Source organism: Aythya marila (genome assembly GCF_965140915.1).
Source record: "Aythya marila genome assembly, chromosome: Z".
Classification (NCBI taxonomy): Eukaryota; Metazoa; Chordata; class Aves; order Anseriformes; family Anatidae; genus Aythya; species Aythya marila.
In genome coordinates, this window is record NC_139080.1 from 84,130,905 (window position 1) to 84,153,291 (window position 22,387).

The 22,387-nt window shown below is 37.3% G+C and overlaps 1 protein-coding gene across 4 annotated transcripts in view; it reads left to right on the forward strand.

Annotated features, from left to right (window-relative positions):
- The window catches only part of ADGRV1 (adhesion G protein-coupled receptor V1), a 287,686-nt gene that overhangs the window by 101,534 nt on the left and 163,765 nt on the right, over positions 1 to 22,387 (forward strand). For all 4 annotated transcript variants that reach the window (XR_014319280.1, XM_082782584.1, XM_082782586.1 and 1 more), the window contains exons 62-76: positions 66 to 204; positions 343 to 528; positions 911 to 1,143; positions 2,806 to 2,954; positions 4,185 to 4,386; positions 5,009 to 5,228; positions 6,338 to 6,577; positions 10,957 to 11,106; positions 11,966 to 12,439; positions 13,218 to 13,361; positions 14,593 to 14,764; positions 15,164 to 15,299; positions 17,352 to 18,199; positions 20,089 to 20,206; positions 20,905 to 21,076. Coding sequence is in view for 3 of the 4 variants with exons in the window: in XM_082782584.1 (XP_082638710.1) it covers positions 66 to 204; positions 343 to 528; positions 911 to 1,143; positions 2,806 to 2,954; positions 4,185 to 4,386; positions 5,009 to 5,228; positions 6,338 to 6,577; positions 10,957 to 11,106; positions 11,966 to 12,439; positions 13,218 to 13,361; positions 14,593 to 14,764; positions 15,164 to 15,299; positions 17,352 to 18,199; positions 20,089 to 20,206; positions 20,905 to 21,076 (3,583 nt within the window). In the remaining variant the exon portion in view is untranslated. The remainder of the gene's footprint in view (positions 1 to 65; positions 205 to 342; positions 529 to 910; positions 1,144 to 2,805; positions 2,955 to 4,184; positions 4,387 to 5,008; positions 5,229 to 6,337; positions 6,578 to 10,956; positions 11,107 to 11,965; positions 12,440 to 13,217; positions 13,362 to 14,592; positions 14,765 to 15,163; positions 15,300 to 17,351; positions 18,200 to 20,088; positions 20,207 to 20,904; positions 21,077 to 22,387) is intronic.

Below are 22,387 nucleotides of genomic sequence, written 5' to 3' on the forward strand. Positions count from 1 at the left end.
CTTTAGACTGAATATTAACTATTAAATGTGGAAAATAAAATCTGCATTTCTGTTCTTACCTGCAGCCTGACACGTGGCCCAGGAATTTTTGGTGAGATCTTAATATATTGGAATATAACACCTTCTCATCACACGGAATTTACTGAGATATCGGGGACCTTGACAATGCAAGACAGGCAGTCTGCAGCCGTTGTTCTCATACAGGTATATGAGAACTTTTACATGAGCAGCTATTTTGAGTGCTTCCTTTAATTTATATGGTTACTTGGTTAGAAGCTAATTATAAACGTCACCCAGGAAATACTTTAAATACTTCTAGCTTTCAGTATTTTTTCTCTCCAGGCTGTAGATGACAACCATCCTGAGGAGAAGCGTCACTACCAGTTTCAGCTAACCGGAATCAGTGATGGAGCACTCATAAATGAATCCAGCAGCAAAGCAAATATCACTATGGCTGCCAGTGATTTTCCTTTTGGAGAATTTACATTTTCAAGGGAATTAGTGCAAATAACAGAAGAAGAAAAATGGGTACTAGATTAAAGTTCCTTCATATGTAAAATATGCAAAGAAATCAGTATTCTTACTATTTTCTACAGCTAAGCTTTAGAAGAAAAATAAATCAACAGTTTCCTGCATTTATCTTAGCACAGTCTCCTTGATGGTCATCTGTGGTTTTGGGAGAATTTTAATAACTCTGAGGAAGACTTCCATCTACTATGTTGCATATACTCTGTATTTATTAAAGACAGATATTGTTATCTATCAGAATCTGTTGAAAATATACCTTTAGAACAGTCTTCTAAAAGCAACTATAACAGAAGAACAAAGCCTTTTTTTTTTTTTCTTTTCTTTTTTCTTTCTTTTTCTTTTTCTTTTTTTTTTTTTTTAAATAGTGCCTTTTTCCCCTCAGGTTAACATCACTATTGTGCGTTCCAGGGGATGCTATGGCAGAGTGCGTCTTTGGTTTCAGATAATAAATGGGACTGCAGAGGAGGGAATTGATTTCACTCCCATGGTAAGGGAGTTGTTGTTTGAACCAGATGAGGACAGTAAAATGATTGTGGTTGAAATTCATGATGATGACATTCCTGAAGGTCCTGAAGACTTTTCAGTGATGATTACCGAAGTGGAAGTTGAAGGAAGGTAAAGATAAAATCCTCTGTTGAACACAAGGTCGATGACAAACAGAAAAACATGCTATATATGGGATCTCATCTAGCTGTCTAAAGTCACCACTGGTATTCAGCTGTTTTACTGTAAAATTTCATAAGACAGATCATGATAGAAATGATTATCTCAGTTTTCTCAACATTAGCATATACATTTTGCTGATTGAGATTAATTAAAGATAAAAGTCCGTATGTTGCATCCATTCCATGAAAAAGTACACTTTGTATGTTCTAAAAGGTACGGAAACAAGTTTTGACAAGAATGTCATACACACTGTGATAAGTAAAATATGGTTGTTTAATTGGGATATGCTTGTAAAGTTACAAATACAATATGTGGTTTAGAAATACCAGAAAGAATATTTTCTACCAAAAGAGAGAATACAAAAAATACAGTGCTACATCTCAAGCAGATGTAACAATATGGGACTTTCAGGTTTGCATGGTAAATACATTTCTGTTTGGTTTCTTTTTACTTACTGTATATAGTTCATCATCTCTTGCATCCTGTCAAAAATATAAGTGATTATTATTTAAAATGAAGCACCAGATACAGTGTTTCTGCCCAACCAGTAATACTTATAGTAAATCAGAATAAACAAGCATTAAGATAACTCTCACAAAGTTTCATGATAAAAAGATAGTAGTGCCATATGTGGCTGAAATTACACTGGCATATTCCTCAGGAAGTTGATGTTTAAAATCATATTTTTGTACCTGTAACTATGAAGTCTAATGTTAGAGTAAGTATAGTTGTTGTTTATGGAAATCCCAGGTTTTGATATTTTTCTGTCATATCTGAAAACACTACTGGGCTAACGTAATGTCCTAATTTAGAATGGCTGACAATTTGGAATTTCCACATTGCATATGAATTCCAGTAAATATGCAGTGTCTGGAGTTGCTGTACATCTCACTTCATATGTGTGAATGAAAACTAAAGCCTCTGTATTCATGATGCAGTAGATTCTCCTATGTGTGAATATGTTACCAGGAATAAAAATGCACATGTGGCAACTTGTGACTGTGTGGAGTTCTGTTGGTGTGCAACCAAGTTTTGTAAAATTCTGGCCCTTTAGCTTTTTTAATTTATGTTTCTGTAAGAAGTTGTATTAATATCTTGTATTAACAATGACTGTATTAGGAAAGATTATCAAAGTCTTGGATTCTAACAGAGATGTACATACACAGGGCATTGTGATAGCCATGTCATAAGATAGCAATGGGAGTGACCTTTGCAAAGAATTACCAGTTAAGTTTTTCCTGATTCAAGATCTTAATGCTTCATTTTGAAAGCACGCTGTCATGTGTAATGCATAGGTGTCACTAATAGCTAATCTTTGCTCAGATTATGAGCTCATTAATATTTGCTAGAGTTTCAAGTTGCATGAAGTACTAACAGAAAAAAAAAAAAAGATAAAATGAGAAATAAAAAAAAATGAAATATATATATCTGGAAATAAACTACTATTTTTAGATATATAATAGTTTGAGAAGGTGTGGCCAGAAAGTCTTCAGTGATTGCACTCGGAAAATAGAAGTATTTGTGGTAATCATTAAATTGTCATACATGCATCTTAAAACTTTAACATGATTTTAAATTTTTCTTTTCTTTTATTTGCTATATTCTTGCAAGTGGATTTGATTTTACCATAAAAGAAAATGGTCTACAGGTGGATCAACCCCCTATAATAGGAAATATCTCCACAGTACGAGTCACTATAGCAAAAAGTGACAATGCAGAAGGCGTCATAGAATTTGATGCACAGTACATCCATCTACAAGGTAGGTTTACCCCAAGTTTTCAGTGTAGTTTAGAAGATAAGCCTGTGACCAGGTCACAAATTTTTGAGTTACCTTTTAACATCTACACTGAGTTCCAATGCAAACTATATAAACATCTGTAAATAAGTTCTTGAGTACTTTTTCTTCATACTTTCTGTCACTGTAAAAATAGTAAAAGCATGACTGTGCAGATTTATTTACTTTTTTCACTTATATACCTAGGGCAATAAGTTCGAGAGTGAGGGGACAGGAGGAAAAGACCACTAAACATTTCACTGTTTTTCATCATAAGAACAGAATTGGTCTCCTATAACTCCTTGCATTCTCAAGTTGCATCTGGGACATTAAACACTAATGCTGAAACTACTTTGGTATTTCTAGGTAGAAATTACTATAGGAAGTTATAAACATTGCTTCACTTACATATTTCGTTGTTTATATTTTCATTAAGAATTTATAACTAATGTGACTTGATATATATGCCCATGAACAATTGAAACCTCTATATTGCTCCCTTGAAGATGATAAAAACATGTAAGAAATAAATTGACCTTTCATATCAGCAGCAATAATTTCATTCCTTATCAATATTCTGATGGATCCTTAACTTAGCTCCATTTCAGGTTGCTTTTGAATATTTCTTACAAACCTAAGCTATTCCCAAGGTGGTAGTCTCTCTGCTTAATTAACAGTTTAAAAACTATTAAAAGTGTTGTTCATTTATCACATTGAGTAGACTTTTCCATAATCCTAAAGATTTGCTTTTACATAATCTTTGAAGATAAAATGAGCTACTGTAATATGATAACGTACATTAAAGTTTAATATTTTCTTTTAAAGGAACAGTAAACTGTCATTTGTACAAATGAAGTTATAGCAGAGTAAAACACTTTTTTTTTTTTTTTCCTATTACTGATTTGGTTGTTAGAAGATACACTAACCACTGACTAAAAATTTGAGTGGGAAAAATGTGTGATGAAGTTTTTAGAACATAAACCTCATTTCATCTTGATTAAAGAAGCATGTGCTACTGTGCTACAAGAAACATCTGCTTGCTGCTATTAAAGTGGTGTTAGATGTGTTGTATTCAGTTTTCAAAAGTAATGCTCACAGTAGCTTCAGAAAATCCTGTTAGTGAGTACTGAAAGGTAAATGGACTTCTGTACACAATACTTAAAAGATTTGATATCACATACCTGTGATAACTTTTTATCTCAATTATTCTTGCAGTGGAGGAAGATGCTGGAGTAGTCATGATTCCTGTCGTGAGGAAGCGTGGAACTTATGGATATGTAACAGCTGATTTTCTTTCTCGAAGCATTTCTGCACTTCCCAATGGTGTTGACTATATAATCCACAATACCTCTGTCACTTTTAATCATGGCCAGAACCAGACTTTTATATACATCTCTATTATTGATGATGAAGAAAGGTAATTAATTTTTTCTGATGTTTATTTACTAATTTACTTTTTAGAAGTCTTTTTTTTTTTTTTTTAATTTATATTTTGAAATGAGCAGTATGCTTACATGTAGAATGAGAATTAAAAAGCAGATTCATAGAATAGAATGAATTGCTGCGGTGCTTCAGTGCTGAGAATGCAGTGCTGCAGAAGATTGCTGTAGTGCTGAAAAAAGCATCTAAATATAAAAGGAAAAAAGCCCTTACTAATGTCTCGTAGTTCATTTAAAACTTTATGCAAAACCAAGATATTTTGTTACATTATCTATATTTTTAGGTGTTAATAGTACTACTGTGAATAATAAAATATTTTTCACTGCTTTAAAAAAAATCAAAACAACACATTAATTTAACATAAATAGGAGGAACGTTATTTTTATTTCAGATACCACTGTTCTTTGCAAATAGGAAGAATCTTCTGTAGCATGTGTACAGATTTGACTTCATATCTTCAAACAGATCCAATTGGATGTCTAATTGAATTACTAGGTATATTTTAACTGCTTTTTTCTTGGCTACCTAATGATCTTTCTCTTTCTCTCCCTCTCTTTTTCTTTTTTTTTCTTTTTTTTTTCTTTTTTCTTTCCATACAGTGAATTTGCAGAGCAATTTGAAATCCAGCTCACAGGAGCCACTGGTGGAGCAGTCCTTGGGCTCCACCTAGTGAGCCAGATCACTATTGCTAAAAGCGACTCCCCCCAGGGCATTGTACGATTTCTCAACCAAAGCCGAATTACTCTTCCCAATCCTGATACACCCATAGAAGTGTCCCTGGTGCTGGAAAGAACTGGAAGATTGTTAGGAGACACACAGGTAGGCCCTCACTGTCAAAGACTCTGCATGCTTTTCAGTCACTAGGTCAAAAAACTCTTGCATTTTCCTTCAAAAGCTTGTGACTGATTTGTGGTGGGATAATTCCAGCCTTTTTATCCATTTATTGTAGTTGTACTATAACAGAAAATGTAGTTAAACTTTTCTTCTGCTTTTTTTTTTTTTTTTTTTTTTTTTTTTTTGTCTTTTGTGCTTTGTTTTAAACTAGCTTCTAACTCTGTAACTCTGTCACAAGTATGGTTAATTTCACACATTCGGTTAATTCAGTTGAATCACTTCATAAAGCAGGTCATTTTTTTTCAGTAAATTGTTTACTGTGAATTTTCTAGTCTTTTTTTTTTTTTTTTTTTTAACTCTGTCCCAGACCACTGACAAGGAAAGGTATAAACATGAGCTAAGGTAGGTCTTTAACAGTCTTGGCAAATGACTGGAACATTGGCATTAAAGACCATGAGCTCTCCCTCTTCCTATGTAAAATTTGCAAGAGTCTTTTTTGTCTTTTTACTGGAAAATAAATCTGAGAAAACTGGAAAACAAAACAAAAATAACGTTAAAGTGCTGAATATGAACTCCTTAAAACCAAATCTAATTACAGGAAAATTCAAAAATACCAGCTTTTAATCAGGCTGAAAAAGTATGGATAATCATTTGAGGAATTAAAAACTTCTAGCAGATTGCTAAGTAAATGCTTGTGATTTTAGGTCTTCATATGATATTTCATGGAATGAGTACTCATTTGGGGAGCTTTGCAAAACAAATTTGGAAAGAGAGGAATAGAAACTGTCCTGTATATTCTCCATTATATAGTAAAGAAATTTCAGTTTCTCTTCTTTTCTATTTATTAATATTAAAAATTTCATAAACTGGCATTGTAGCAATCTCTTCACAATTTACTTGTATAATTTGTTGCATTTATTTTTCTAAAGGATTGTGTGATTTCCCAGAAGCAATTCATTAGCAACAGTATTAACAACAAAGATATAAACATAGCTATTTACCAGATTCAGGTTTTTGTTTGTCGTTTATGGTCCCTTGCGGGACTGCTATAATATATCACCACTATATATATCTAAGACTGATATCTTCCACAGATTAATTGGGACATTTTAGGACCCAATTCAGAAGAGGTTTTATCTCCTTTGAATGATGACATTGGTGACCCTGTGAATGGATCATTTTATTTTGGGGAAGGAGAAGGAGGTCTGAGAACTATTAATCTACAAATCCATCCTCATGAAGAAGTTGAAGTTCAGGAGATATTTGTTATTAGACTGAGCCTTGGGAAAGGTGAAACAGAAATAGATCCTAAGGCAAACAATGTTACGCTAATAGTAAGTCATTATTGCTTTTCTTTTTTTTTTTTTTTTTTCCTGATACCTCTGTTGATACATCAATGATACTGGTATTTATCCTGCAAAACTTTAAAAAGTTAATCATACCAATTGCATTGTCTGTCATTTGGCTTTCTTGTTCCTTGTACTACTCACATGTATTTTTAAGGCTTTAGTTCTTAAAGAAGAAGAAAATAAAAAGTAAATAATCTATCAGTAATAATTGGTACCTAAGCCGTGACCTGGCCCTTTTTCTTGCAGAATTTTGTTGGAACATGGATTGGGTCTTCATTCCCAACTGACAGTGTGTTCCCTTGTTTTGACTTCTACCTCTCCTATAGCTAGCTTTTGTAAAAGAAATGAGAAGATCACAGATAGGCAGGAGAGACATATGTTGGAGAAGGCAGAGGAGGTGTCAAGGGCAAATACTTGCTCTAAGGACACTGCAGTTAAGGAAATATTTATGAGACTTCTTACAGAAGTCAGAAAAAAAAATCTTTCCTATAAACTGGACTTATTTGTTTTTCTTGTCTGTAGAGAAATGTATTGATGGAATTAGCTTCTGTTTCCACACACTCCTCATGTTCTCTGTCAGGGACCTAGTTTTTTCCTCGGAATGGAGTGTTTCACCCTGCATGCCATTGAATTTTCTTCTCAGTAGGCACTGAGGTTTGTGCATAGCTAACCCAGGGCAAAACACTTTGATTCTTTACATAGCCTTTAGGTCTGTCAGGACTATGTCGGTGTCGTGAGAACACAAAACCAACCAAAGTGACTTCTACTCGGGTTGCTGGTTCTGTATGCATACTGTTCCCTCTGTTTCTCTTCAGGTCTTTTGAGGGCAGAGGGCAAACTTAGAGGGTACACTGGATTTTTAGTCTTTTTCTGAAAGTTTTTATTCGCAGCAAAAGTTTCAGAATAAATTTGCAGCAAGGATTTCTCATAAATATACTTGTCTGCTTTTGTCATTTGTTTCCATCAATCAGGTTTGGGCAGGTTTGCTGAAAACTGAAAAGAGGACGTGTGGTTTTTCTTCTGTGTCTTGCTCCAGGAGATATGTTTTCCAAATCCTTTCAAAATTAATTTACTCTCAAATGTATTTAGATGATTTTTAAAGTACAAGTTGTTTACAGTTGAGTGAGGCTCAACTTAGTGGATAGAACCATCATTGCCGTATATTTTTATGTGAAGCTTCAATTTATTAAAGCCCAAGCTTGCCTTTTCATTGATAACCACATTATTTTGATGCCTGCTCAGTTTAGAACCTTCTCAGAATTCTCCAGGTCACAGAATCACAGAATCACAGAATCACAGAATCACAGAATTTTCTAGGTTGGAAGAGACCTCAAGGTCATCGAGTCCAACCTCCAACCTAACGCTAACAGCCCTCCACTAAACCATATCCCTAAGCTCTACATCTAAGCGTCTTTTGAAGACTTCCAGGGATGGTGACTCCACCACTTCCCTGGGCAGCCTGTTCCAATGCCTCACAACCCTTTCAGTGAAGAAGTTCTTCCTAACATCTAACCTAAAACTCCCCTGGCTCAACTTAAGCCCATTCCCCCTCGTCCTGTCACCAGGCACATGGGAGAACAGGCCAACCCCCACCTCGCTACAGCCTCCCTTGAGGTACCTAAAAAGAGCGATAAGGTCACCCCTGAGCCTCCTCTTCTCCAGGCTGAACAAGCCCAGCTCCCTCAGCCGCTCCTTGTAGGACTTGTTCTCCAGGCCCCTCACCAGCTTCGTCGCCTTTCTCTGGACCCGCTCAAGCACCTCGATGTCCTTCTTGTAGCGAGGGGCCCAAAACTGAACACAGTACTCGAGGTGCGGCCTCACCAGAGCTGAGTACAGGGGGACGATCACCTCCCTAGCCCTGCTGGTCACACTGTTCCTGATACAAGCCAGGATGCCGTTGGCCTTCTTGGCCACCTGAGCACACTGCTGGCTCATATTCAGCCGACTATCCACCATCACTCCCAGGTCCTTCTCTGCCTGGCAGCTTTCCAACCATTCCTCTCCCAGCCTGTAGCTCTGCTTGGGGTTATTGCGCCCCAGGTGCAGGACCCGGCACTTGGCCTTGTTAAACTTCATGCAGTTGACCTCAGCCCATCGGTGCAGCCTATCCAGATCCTCCTGCAGAGCTTTCCTACCCTCAAGCAGATCGACACACGCACCTAACTTGGTGTCATCTGCGAACTTACTGAGGGTGCACTCGATGCCCTCGTCCAGATCATCGATGAAGATATTAAAGAGGACTGGCCCCAGCACCGAGCTAGTGGGGACACCACTAGTGACTGGCCTCCAACTGGACTTGGCTCCATTCACCACGACTCTTTGGGCCCGGCTATCCAGCCAGTTTCTAACCCAACGAAGCGTGCGCCAGTCCAAGCCAAGAGCAGCCAGTTTCTTGAGGAGAATGCTGTGGGAGACGGTGTCAAAAGCCTTGCTGAAGTCAAGGTAGACATCTACAGCCACTAAGCACTTCACGTTGTCATAGAAGGAGATCAGGTTCGTCAAGCAGGATCTGCCTTTCATAAACCCATGCTGACTGGGCCTGATCGCCTGCTTGCCCTGCAAGTGCTGCATGATGACTCTCAGGAGGATCTGCTCCATGAGCTTTCCTGGCACTGAGGTCAAACTGACAGGCCTGTAGTTTCCCGGGTCTGCCCTCCGGCCCTTCTTGTAGATGGGCGTCACGTTTGCTAGCCGCCAGTCGATTGGGACCTCCCCCGATAGCCAGGACTGTTGATAAATGATGGACAGTGGCTGGGCCAGCTCCTCTGCCAGTTCCCTCAGTACCCTTGGGTGGATCCCATTCGGCCCCATCGACTTGTGCACATCTAAGTGCCGTAGCAGGTCACCAACCAGTTCTTCATGGATAGTGAGGGCCACATCCTGCTCCCCATCCCCTTCCACCAGCTCAGGGTACTGAGTATCCAGAGAACATCCGGTATTGCCGCTAAAGACTGAGGCAAAGAAGGCATTGAGCACCTCCGCCTTTTCCTCATCTCTTGTAACTAGGTTTCCCCCCGCATCCAGTAAAGGATGGAGATTCTCCTTAGTCCTCCTTTTTGTGTTGATGTATTTATAGAAACGTTTTTTGTTATCTTTAACGGCAGTAGCCAGATTGAGCTCCAGATGAGCTTTGGCCTTCCTAATTTTGTCCCTGCACAGCCTTGCTACTTCTTTAAAGTCCTCCTTAGTGGCCTGCCCCCTTTTCCAAAGCTTATAAACCCTCTTTTTCCTCCTAAGATCAAGCCACAATTCTCTGTTGAGCCAGGCCGGTCTTCTTCCCCGCCAGCTCGTCTTTGGGCACGTGGGGGCAGACCGTTCCTGCGCCATTAAGACTTCCCTCTTGAAGAGCGCCCAGCCTTCCTGGACCCCTCTGCCCTTCAGAACCACCTCCCAAGGGACTCCACCAACTAGTGTCCTGAGCAGCTCAAAGTCAGCCCTCCGAAAGTCCAATACAGCGGTTTTACTGGTCCCCTTCCTGGCCTCGCCAAGAATAGTGAACTCCACCATTGCGTGGTCACTCTGCCCAAGACAGCTCCCGATGATCACGTCCTCCACCAGTCCTTCTCTGTTTGTGAAGAGAAGGTCTAGCGGGGCACCACCCCTGGTAGGTTCACTAACCAGCTGCGTCAGGAAGCTATCTTCCACGCTCTCCAGAAACCTCCTAGACTGCTTTCTCAGGGCTGTGTTGTGCTTCCAGGATATGTCAGGGAAGTTGAAGTCCCCCACGAGTACAAGAGCTGATGATTTTGCAACCTCAGTCAGCTGCCTGTAGAATTCCTCATCCGTCTCCTCATCCTGGTTCGGCGGTCTATAGCAGACCCTGACCAGGACACTAGCCTTGTTGTCCCTGCCGATCCTAACCCAAAGGGACTCGACCTTGTCATTCCCAACCTCGAGTTCTACAACCTCGAAAGACTCTCTAATATAGAGAGCCACACCACCACCCCTTCTATGCTGCCTGTCCCTTCTATAGAGCTTATAGCCAGGCATTGCAGCACTAAGGTATCACTGTAGGATCACTAAGGTATCACTACAGGTATCACTGTAGGATCTTCTCACAGAAGAGCAAGTCATCCACAGATTTTATGTAACAGTCTTCATGTGCATGTGAGTGTGTGCTTGTGAGCTTGATATCACTCCTTTCTGATATCCTGATGGTCCTGTCTCTGTCTGGTTTTGTTGTCGCTGTTCTCCTCACGGTCTATTCTAACTGTATTCTTGAATCTTAAGAGAGAAAACTCTTTACGAAGAGCTAGTAGATACATGTGCTGTAGAACCTGGCAACAAAAATCTTAATGACTTGAGCAAGAATATAATTCAGTCTACATTTCTAATTTTTTGTTTGCTGGCTTGCTTTTTTACAGATACAAAAGTTTGGTGATCCCAATGGAATCGTACAGTTTGCTCCCGAATCGTTGTCTGAGAAGAATTACACAGAACCCTCATCAGTGGAAGGGCCACAAAGTATTCCACTGTTTCTCAGACGAATTCAAGGCACTTTGGGAAACATAACGGTACTCTCACTCTTATTGTTTTCCTAATAAGCAGTACAACCTGAAATCATCAGTACGAACATATGGAGAACAAAGGAAATAATTTTTCCATGACTTTCAATTACTTGTTGCTCAAATTCATTTTTGAAAAGTTGTCATTGACTGACTTTAGCAAGGGGCTCAAATTCAGCACTTGTGGTTTGGAAAGTCAGATTCAGTCTCATCACTGATCAAGAAAAAAGGGAAACAGTAATGCAGTGCTTGTCTCTCTCCTTTCTCTGTCCATCTCCCCTTGTGCTTTTGATGGGAGAACAGAACAGAACACACTTTTTAGTAAGCTTTCTTTGAGACCCTCACAATTTACTTTTTTTCCAGCTGTAGTTAAAGGTAAGAATGGACTTTTTCGAACCAACACATTGTTACTTAACTAAATTATTTTAGAAGTCTGCATTTTTAACATTTTTTTAAACGTTTTTTTAAATCATTATTTCAATTAATAAAAGCATCTGCTGTGTTTAATGAGGACTCTTGACCGCTTTCTCATGTGAAGAGTCTCAAAAGGAGGAAAACCAGCAAGAATATCATGATGTAAAAATACAAATAATTTTTGAACACTGTTCAGAGATTCTAGAGAGTTTTAAATAAATCTTCTGAAGATATACAGATGAGAAAGTTATATTTTTAGAGAAACAACACACACGCCTTTTGCAAGACAGCCTGTATGTCTCTTTCTGTGCATATCTAAAACAATTTCTAATTTATCTACTTAAAGCCAATCCATTCCATATCCTCTCTATTTTGAATATTGAATATGAAAGTTTCTGATTCTGTGGGTAATTTTGTTTTCTTCTGTTTTGTTAATTTTTTAAATTCATTTCAGGTTTACTGGGAAATACATAGTGAATCTGACATCACGGGTGACTTTCTTATGACAGAAGGATCTGTTGTCATTGCTGACCAGCAGAGTACAGCTGAGATAATTATCTACCTGTTACCTGATGAGGTTCCAGAACTGGAAGAGAGCTACACAGTGCAACTGATTTCAGTAGAAGGTGGAGCAGATTTAGACCAAGACAGAAGAACTTCAAAGATCAATGTTTTTGCAAATGATGATCCTCATGGGGTGTTTGCCTTGTACTCTGATCAGCAGTTGGTATTAATAGAGAGAGATCTCAATCGGTATGTTCAGATCAATGTAACTCGGCATGCTGGGGCATTTGGAGAAGTGGTCATTCAGTACCAAATCTCATCTCATCACAAAGAAGCACTAACTGCACCTGGGGATGAAGAGGGATACCTCGCCATAAAAGATGGTGCCAGCTTTGGAGTGAAAAGAGTGCCAATAAGCAGCCAGGTCTGTATTATCCTTTTAGATTATTTGATATCTATTGTTTACTTTTGTCTTAATCACAATACAAATCTGTAATAAGATAACTAGAGTCAACAGAATCCACTATGAAGAAACATCAAAGAAGGTTTTTTAATATTATGAATTTATGGAATAGAAGTGGAGTTAAATATATTTTTACATAATCTTACAAAATCACTATGGTGCATTATACCATAGTATATATATGTTCATATATAGTATATTGTATACATAGTACATAGTATATATATGTTCATATATTCAGCTTTTCCCTCCATCATTGATAAGCATTATTATCATTTCCATATTTTATTATTATATGCATCCAAATACTTTCTCAAGTTTCCATTTTGGATTGTCAATAGTGATCACGTGAAGCAGCAGATATGTTATCTTCAGTTTTCTGTGTTGCCAGTAGTTTTTTATTGTTACCGTTTTACATCCACACTGTGGTGAATCATAAGGATTAAAATCAAGCCGAGGCCCACCATGTCAGTCACAATCTATTAAAGTGACAATAGTTGCTTTACAAATTCACAGTCTAACAAACTGCTGATCAATCACATTCATAACATTGATGTTTTGTCTGTAGTTCTTTTGAGAAAGGTAATCAATAAAATGCTTGTCTTGAAAACACAGCTTTTGTATGCAAGTGGAATAAAAAAGGCACATTGGTCTGCTGCTTAATTCTTTGAAGTGGTGAATCTCATGTTTTAGTGGAATTAAATTTTATACCTTTTTATTTAAATTCTCTCTTTCAAAGGCATTTCTTTTACCGGGCTTGAATTTTACTCTGGAACTGATTAATGTAAGCCTGGTTAAGGGAGGTGCCAAGGATGTGCCTAAAATATTAGGAGAAGCAAAGTCAGCTGTTCTGCTTATTCCTGAGGAAGCTGCCAATTCGCAGGTCAGTATAACATTTCAGGCCAAAGTATAGCATAGCTACCACACTGCATTACAAAAGATAACTGCTGTGAGGATTCAGTTGACACCATAAAGTTTTTGTAATTGCAGCCAATTTAATGAGCAACTTTTCCTGTTTTTACTTATACTAAGCGTTAACTTTTCTGGAAATGTTTTTTTAAATTCTTATACAAAATTGCTAGTACTGCTTGAAAATGTCTCTTTATCTATTAGTTATGATACATATTTTTAAAGTTACAATAAATAATGTAAATATTATGGTTAATTTATATTTTTGTTTATATGAAATGGAAGTTCTGAGACTTAAAGGAAAAAGAACTAATTCTGGACAATGTTTTCCTTTAAGTACAGCTGCCCAAAATTAGATTATGGCATGTATGCAATAGTATGTGCAAAAAGAGGTGGATGTCATTCTGTTTTTTAAAGCAGTTAACAATGTATTTGGCTAATCTCTGAGAAATTCTGTTTCTGGCTACTTTATAAGATAGTGGGAAAAAAGAATCTGTGTATTCTGATATAGTGTATATGCTTCAGCTACTTTTTAAGCATCAGGCAAAGACAAAAGCACACTGCGCTTTTGGCCCTCACATTTTGCTTATATTTTAATTACATATTTTTTTGTTCTCAAAGCATGTTCTTTAGTTTATAATTACTCAATTGAAATTGTTTTACTGTAAATATTATATACTATCATATAATATATCCAATTGTCAGTGCTTTTAGAATGTGAGAATTATGCTTTTAGCCCAATCTGCTTCTTAAACCGAAAGAAAAGTAGATTACACTAGCAAAAATATTCCCATTAACAATTTCATATGGCAACAACTTTGTACTGGATACACAGTAATTTATTCTAGCTTTATGCATATATGTGTAGTAATACAGCTATTACTGTAATAAGGGTATTTGTTGTAAACAACAGACACAGAATGCTATGTTTAGTGTTTTTAGTAATGAAATCTGAGTAATATTTATTAATTTCCCTGAGATCTAATTCTCAAAAATCTCAGATTTAGCAGAATTGTTAAAGACTTGTCAAGGGAGGGAGGAAGGGGGAGAAAGAGAGAGAGAAGTAGAGAGAGTACACTTACATATATCTGTGTTTGTCACAACTATGTTTATGAGTGTGAAATGCTTTCTTCAAAATATATAGTGCACTTGCACATATGCCCGTTCTTATTCAGTTTTCTCTATCCAAATTGATGTTTCCACAGGTTGGCTTTGAATCTGTTACTTTACGTCTTGCAGACATTGTAGCAGGGACAGGTCAGGCTGTCATAACCAGAGAGGGTGTTTATGGCTCTGTAACAGTTAACTGGATTTCTGGATACCCACCAGACCTGATCACTGACTTTGCTCAGCCAGGCAATATTACTCCAACTTTTGGTAAGTACTCTCTTGAGGAAAGAGCTGTGAAAGTGGCTTAAGTGGTGATATCACCTTTCAGTTATTGGTACCTATACACGTTTCCTCTATTAATGAAGTGTGATTAGGATGAAATTGTATGACCTGATTTTTATCTGTAAGCAATATTTTCATTTTATGAACAACAACAACAACAAAAAAAAAAGAGTTAAACTTCATAGATACATGTCTGAGAGGTAAGCACAATGCTGTACACTGATGGACAGCTTTATATAAAAAAGATCCTTGTGCAGATTCTTCTTCCTAAATGGAGGGGAATTGCCTTTAGAGGCTCTGTCTCAGTATATTCCCAGGTAAAATGGGGATTCAGATTTAGTGGTTTTGATTTGTGTTCTCTTTCTTGCATCTCTTTTATTTCAGGTACTGTTCTATTTTCAGCTGGTGAGAAAAGTAAAGTAATCTCATTTCAGGCTACTCCAAGCATAAACAAACATGAGACATTTGCCATCTCTTTAACATCGGTGCACAGCAATGCATCTGGTGGGGCTCGCCTGAGGTAAGGCTATTACTCATAACTTTTAGTTGCACAGATACTGTAAGAACCTGCATGCAGGAATATGCCTTATACAAATCCCTTTTAAATTATAAATAGGTAGGAAGATGTAGTGCCTTTTTTGATAAATTCATAAATGTTGTCTCAGCTGGAATCAAATACCAGTACTGCAGACCTGACTTTATCAGGACTGAGGCTCGTCTCAAATTCCAGTCTGTTTCATGCCAGTGGAATCCATGGTGTCTGGGACATATCTCAATCTATGGGGACAGTTAAGAAAACAAAGGACTGACAGCTTTAGCTAGGAAGCTGAAGAATGAAAGGGACTCTTAAGTTTTCATTAGTCTCCCTAAAAATCCATAGTTAGATAATCTAAGGTAACAAACACTGTTTTAGATAAATTGAAACAAAAATCACAGAATCAATAAGATTGGAAAAGACCTCCAAGATCACCTGGCCTAACCACCCCCATACTACCAATGTCACCCACCAAACCATGTCCCCAAGCACCAGGTCCAACCTTTCCTTGAACACCCCCAGGGACGGTGACTCCACCACCTCCCTGGCCAACCCGTCCCGATGCCTGACTGCTCTTTCTGAGAAGAAATGTCTCCTCATTTCCAACCTGACTCTCCCCTGGTGCAACATGAGGCCATTCCCTCTGGTCCTATCACTAGTTACCTGTGAGAAGAGTCTGACTCCCCCCCAGCTTCCCACCACTCCCTTTCAGGTAATTGTAGAGAGCAATATGCTTAGAAACTACTTCATTCATTTTATATATGTATGTGTGTGTCTGTGTACATGTATGTGTGCACATGTGTGTGTTCTTAAAAGCAAAACCATTACATTTACTGTAGCCTTCCATCTCAGCTAGGCTGTTATTTTTTCTTCAAATTACTTTCTTTTCATTCTTCTTTATTTATTGATAATTTATTGATTAAAAATGGCATAAGATGAATGGACCTAGAACAAACTTGTGTATGGAGAAAGGTATTTGCTTCTTCGCATTACAATTTTACTGGCAAATCTGAAGGAAGTAAGGAATGAGCTGGATGGCTAAACTTCTTGGACTGACCTGTTCTCCTAGGCCTGTATGTTCTGTGGACTGGTGTCCTCAGAGCACCTATTTACCATAAAGTGATTTAAAAATCTTGAGTGTACAAGAATGTTTTTTTTTTTGAAAACTTCAGACAAGATGGAGTGGGAGGCAAAGCTGACAATTACTTTAAAGAGTTTTTGACTCCCTTCGTGATGGAAATTTATGGATTTTATTAATGAAAATTGCACACTGTAATTGCAGTGCTATTTGGTAACCCACAGCACCGACTAATGGGTCAGTTTTAGAGGTAAGTGTAAGATCCAAGGTTTAGTAAAGGCTCTTTTGAAAGCAGAATAACCCAGTTGTCATCTCTGTGCTTTTTTCTCATAGAAAGGAGATATATTTTACATGAACACAATCGAGTTCAAATAGATATTGCTAATGGGGTTCAAATCTGGAAAAAAAATACTATTAGTAATATTGGGAAGGAAAGGCTAATACTTCAAAACCCCACTGTAAGTCTTAAAATAGCTTTCATACTTCTTTTGCTTCCTAATTAAAATAGATCTGCTGACATTGGTTTAGTCCACAGTTTTCACCTCATACAGAAAGTGCATGCTGTGGTTAAAACTATTATTACTCAGAGTGGCTGTATTGCAGTATGTCCTCCTGTATTGTATCCACAGTAGAAATACATGATACATTCCTTTCCCTCTACATTTTCTCAGGAAGGCCTTATTTAATTTACCCTTTATTCTGTATTCTGTGTTGACTCAGGATGTGTAAAGCTTGTGGAAGGCTCTTTGACACAATCATTCCAAAAACATTTTTCAAAGAACCTTTTTACATCCTTCCTTGTATGGCTGCTCTTTCTTCCCTCTACTATTACGCATTTTTCTTTTAATTTGCTTTCTTACAACCATTACTGGCTGTTCAATGGAAGCTGTTCTGCTTGGGTGTTTTAATTTTCGCATTTCATGTTTGCTCACTTGACTTCAATATCTTTTCTGTTTCAGGTCAGGATTTCAAACAGCTGAAATTGAGCCAATGGGGATCTTTCAGTTTGCTCTTAACTCAACAACTGTTTCAGTTGAAGAAGATGTTCAGGCAGTCACACTGCATGTCCAAAGACTGTTTGGTTTTCAAAGTAATCTCACTAAACTGACATATCAAACCACTCCAGGAAGTGCCAAACCACTAGAGGACTTTAGACCTATCTATAACGGAGAGCTTATATTTGTACATTTTCAGACAAATGCCACAATAGAAATATCAATAATCGATGATGCTGTTTCTGAAATGGAGGAATTTTTTTTTGTAAATTTGACTGCTGTGGAAATTTTAGATTTTCAACCTGTGAAACCTGACTGGAGTCCACGTTTGAATCCTGCTTTCAGTGTTGCAACAATTAATATCCTCGCTAATGACATTCTTCATGGAATACTGAGTTTGGGGCCAGAGTTGATTTATATTGAAGAAGACACAAACAGTAGTACTCCCAATACAGTAATAATTAGTATCAGAAGGACCCAGGGCTTTACTGGTAATATTGAAGTAACTGTTAAAACTTTTGGTGGAGTAAGTGCACAGAGTGAAATGCATTCATATCCTTTTGAAAATGCTTATGGAAAATCAGACTTCACGTGGGCAATGGAAGGAGAAGATTTTGAGGAACAGTCAGTCTCTCTGACTTTGCTGGATGGAGAAACAGAAAGCAAGGTGTCCATAAAAATTTTTGATGATGATGAGCCTGAAGGACAGGAATTGTTCTATGTTTTCCTCTCAGATCCTGAATGTGGAGCTCAGATTGTGGAGGGAAAGGATGAACATGGATTTGCTGCTTTTGCTACAGTAATTATTGCAGGTAGCCTTTTTTTTTTTTTTTTTTTTTTTTAACTATATTAGCAATATAGCAATTTTTTATGTTTTGTTTCATATGTAGTGGCATCACATTTTTTTGTTTGGTTGTTTTTTGTCACCTTCACACTGGATGGGGATTCTGTGACGTGTAAAAACAGGGTAATGTGTTTTCACGTCTTTATACTGTGTAATTCAACTCTGCGGTTAGTTATACTCTGCTTCTGAAGATGGAAGATAAGACTGTGCTTGAATGGGTATCTAGGAAAGAATTTTTCCTTCAGTCACTGCACACTGCTGTGAGAAAGCTCCAATTTCTGCTAGGTTTTAAAAACAGCTTTTCAATATCTATCAGACTTCTCCACTGAATATAAACTAAGTTTGACAGCAGTGTAGATTGAACTTCAAGAAACTACTGGGGAATTGGAACACACTAGGCTAATCAAGAAAATTACATGTAAGATACAGCATTTACTGGAAGCTTTGTGTATTCAAATTGTCTTAACAATGAAAGATAGGTGTGGGAACAGATATTGAACTTTGCTGTTGGGTAACTGTATGTGGTGACCAAAATTAGGTATGCAGGAACAGACCATTTAAAATGGATGTGCACAGCTTCGGAAATTCACCACTCAAGCAATCAACTGGCCATACATGCAGGTTAAACAAATAAGTGTGTGCATAAACATGGGTGGGAATTTGAACTTGTATCGAATCCCACAGAAGTGTATTACCATGTTCCAGAGTTACACCCTGAGTAAAGCGTGTGCACAAAGTAAGACAGGAGACAACTCGGTTTAAGGAGAAGCATCAAAGGATCTATCTGCATTTAACTATATAGATAGAAAGATACAACAGATTACATATTTGTGCATGCATAAAACGAGACACTGTTTCTGTTAATGGTTGGTATGTATGCTGATGTTAAACATGCACTGCATCAGAACTAGGTTGCCTTCCCATATGCAGAGCAACAACGCCAGTTGCATAAGGAGAAATCCTTTAAAAGTGAGATTTTATGGGACATTGTGAAGAGGCATTAGTTTTCTTTCATTAGCCCAGGATTTATTTTTTTTTTCTTTTTTCTCCACTGCTGCTTTGCTGAAGCTATTTATATTCTCATGAGAACAATACAGTGTTTTCCAGCTCCACAGTTTCTTGCACTGAGTTAAAGATTTAGGAGAAAACCTAACGTAGCAATTTGGGAAAATGAATGGAATCAACAACATTCTGGGTGGGCTGAATAAGGGAGCTGAAGTCATGTCCTTAGAAGCCTGTCTTTATTCCATAACCAACCATGACAGCACTGCCTGTCTAAGGGCATACTGATGTCCATCTCTGTTTAAAAATAATATGTTTTAACGGGTATGGTAGATGTAAAATAATATAGCTGAGACCGAGTATGAGTATCTCATAAGGTAATTATAAGTATGTTTTTTGAAACTGTTCTTGATTACTGTAACACCTTGTCTCTTGAAGTCGTGGGACAGAAATTCAGTCGCTTTGCTGAATGCTGCTGAAAATAGAAGCTTATGTGCAGGGGTGCTGCCAGGATTCTCATAAGGAATTTACTTTCAAAACCTTCTGCTCTGTTGGTTAAAATAAAATGTAGAAATGCCAACACTTGAAGTTCTGGATAGATATGGAAAGTAAATTAAGAATAGTAACATTAGAAGAAATTTTCTTAAGGTACACTTTGGTGGTCTCTTGATGTATACTTTTGATACCTAGTTTTTATTTTTATTTTTATTTTTATTTTTATTTTTATTTTTATTTTTATTTTTATTTTTATTTTTATTTTATATATTTGTTTTATCAGTTGTCCATGTTAAAAATATAATTTAGTCCCAGCTTAACTTTCTTGCTAACTAATTTCTTGGACTGCTTTCTACATAGGAAGTGATCTTCAGAATGGCATTTTGGGATTCATTCCAGAAGTACAAAGTGGTCTTGTACTTGATGAAGACTCTGAGAACAAAGAGGTGCTGCTGATTGTTGCAAGACAACCAAACAGGTGCAGACAACAGCTAATTCAAGTGCTCCTCCCACATGCTTGTTGAATCAAGGATGCTGCTGTTAGCAGAAGAGGTTATCATACAGTTTTGTAATAAATCTTTGCCTTTCAGCTCCTCTAATGATTACCCTGAATTTGGCAAACTGGCTTTTAGATGTGATTAGGTCTGTCACTGTTATAAAACTGAAATTGAAAACGCAAATATGTTCCAACTTACGCCAGTAGGCAGCAAAATTGAAAGTTTTGCTAAACATAAAGTATTTACAGTGCTCGAGGTGAAATTAAAATTCTCATCTCACTGGGTAGGAATAGTAGGCTGGAATACTTGAATGAGCAATTAAGACAATGCTTAAGTGTCAGCACTATGTCTTCAGTCACACAGATACTGTGTTTTCCTAACGCATGTACATGTTGCACATTTACACGTATTTTAGACAAGTATGCTCAAGTATTCTAAGTTCCTCAAGCTCACAGGAAAGCCAGATTCTGTCTGGCTTACCAGGCAAATGTATTAATAGTATTAATGAAAGTCCTTGGCAACATCCTTGTCTTTCAAACATAAGTCTCTTACTCAGCTGATCTCACCTACTTACCTAGTTGATTTTGACTAGTAAAGAACGTAGATACCTCTGTGGTTTGTTTCCTAAAGTAATAGTGCTCTCTTTCAGTACATGTTTACTCTTTTGATTTGCTTATAGAGCATTTGAAGATGTGACGGTCTTTTGGCGTGTGACCTTCAATAAAACAGGTGTTGTCCTTCTGAAGGATGGCATGAACTTGGAGAACGAACTGGTGTCTGTTCTGGGAACCACTACCTGTGTGGCAGGTCAAACAACATGCAACATCTCCATTGAAATAAAACCTGATAATGTGAGTAGGTTTTGCTCATTTATGTACATTGCAATGTTGCTGAATTGCAGTTTATCAAGATAAAAAAACACCCCTCTGATACAGAGGAATTGATGTGTAGACACAGTTTGAAGATGACAACTTAAGATCTGCTCAGTTCCTTTCCAAACACATTTACTTACAGGCTTCTGATTCCATTGTGACTGGTAAAAATTCAGGAAGGAGTTAAGTATTTAATTGGAAGAGTAGAATGCAGGTCTCAGATTCCTACATAACAATAATAAAAAAACAAAATGGACTCATTTCAGTATGCTCTTAACCTCCAAACAATATTTTTTTTCATCTATCAAACCACATTTTTGTGTGCCTTATGCAAAACACATCCTGCAAGTAATATCTTTGCATTCAACAAAAATCTTCTAGTACAACTTCTTATTTTTACATGTCTAGTCTTGCACAATGATATGTGTAAACTGCTGATCTCTGACCATCTTGTCACCATCTAGGTTAGAAATGTTGTGTTAATGGTTCTCATTCTTACAGAGCATTCAAAAAGTCTGAAACTTTGCAGGAAATTATCCTAGCAGTTAGGATATTGTCAAAGCTGAAGTACAGGGAACTGAAAAAGACATTCCCTCATTTTTCTGACTATGTTGTATGAAGTAGTGCAAGATGTAGGAAATGGTGATAAGAGGGGTGCATTTTCATAGTTCAGGAAGAGAGCCATCTTCCTTCTTCAGATATTATTTTTAAATGAAAAAGCCAATGAATAAAATATATACAGTAGTGACACACAGGCTGCCTTGCTGAGTAAAGTGGAATTTTGAATCCATAGTCTAAAAGAGTGATATCATTATTTAATGACAGCAGTGCAGCAGCTGCTGTACCACATGAATGTACCACAAGCAAGTGCTGATCTAACAGGTGCTAATGGAGGGCAAAAGGTCCCTATGGCATTCCCACAAATTGGTGCCTGCCCTCAATTGGTCAAGATCATTCAATGTAAAGAGTTACTTAACAACTCAATTAAAATATATATGTTATATAATTCCCCAAATCCTTGCAATTTCTTCTTCCAGTTATAGGTAGTTTATAAATTAGTAACAAATATATTACAAAATGATGAAGTAATAAATACATTCAATAAATATTTCACATTTTTATGCCGTAATGTATAGCATTCTGGGCTTTAAAGGTTTGACTTAGTCAGCTATATAGACTTTGTTAGCTAAGACATGACTAGCTTTTCTAGAATTAAATCAGGATTTCTAAAAGGACAGAGTTGACACAAAAAGCTGTGCTCACCAAAAAAAATAAATCTTCAATGCTCAT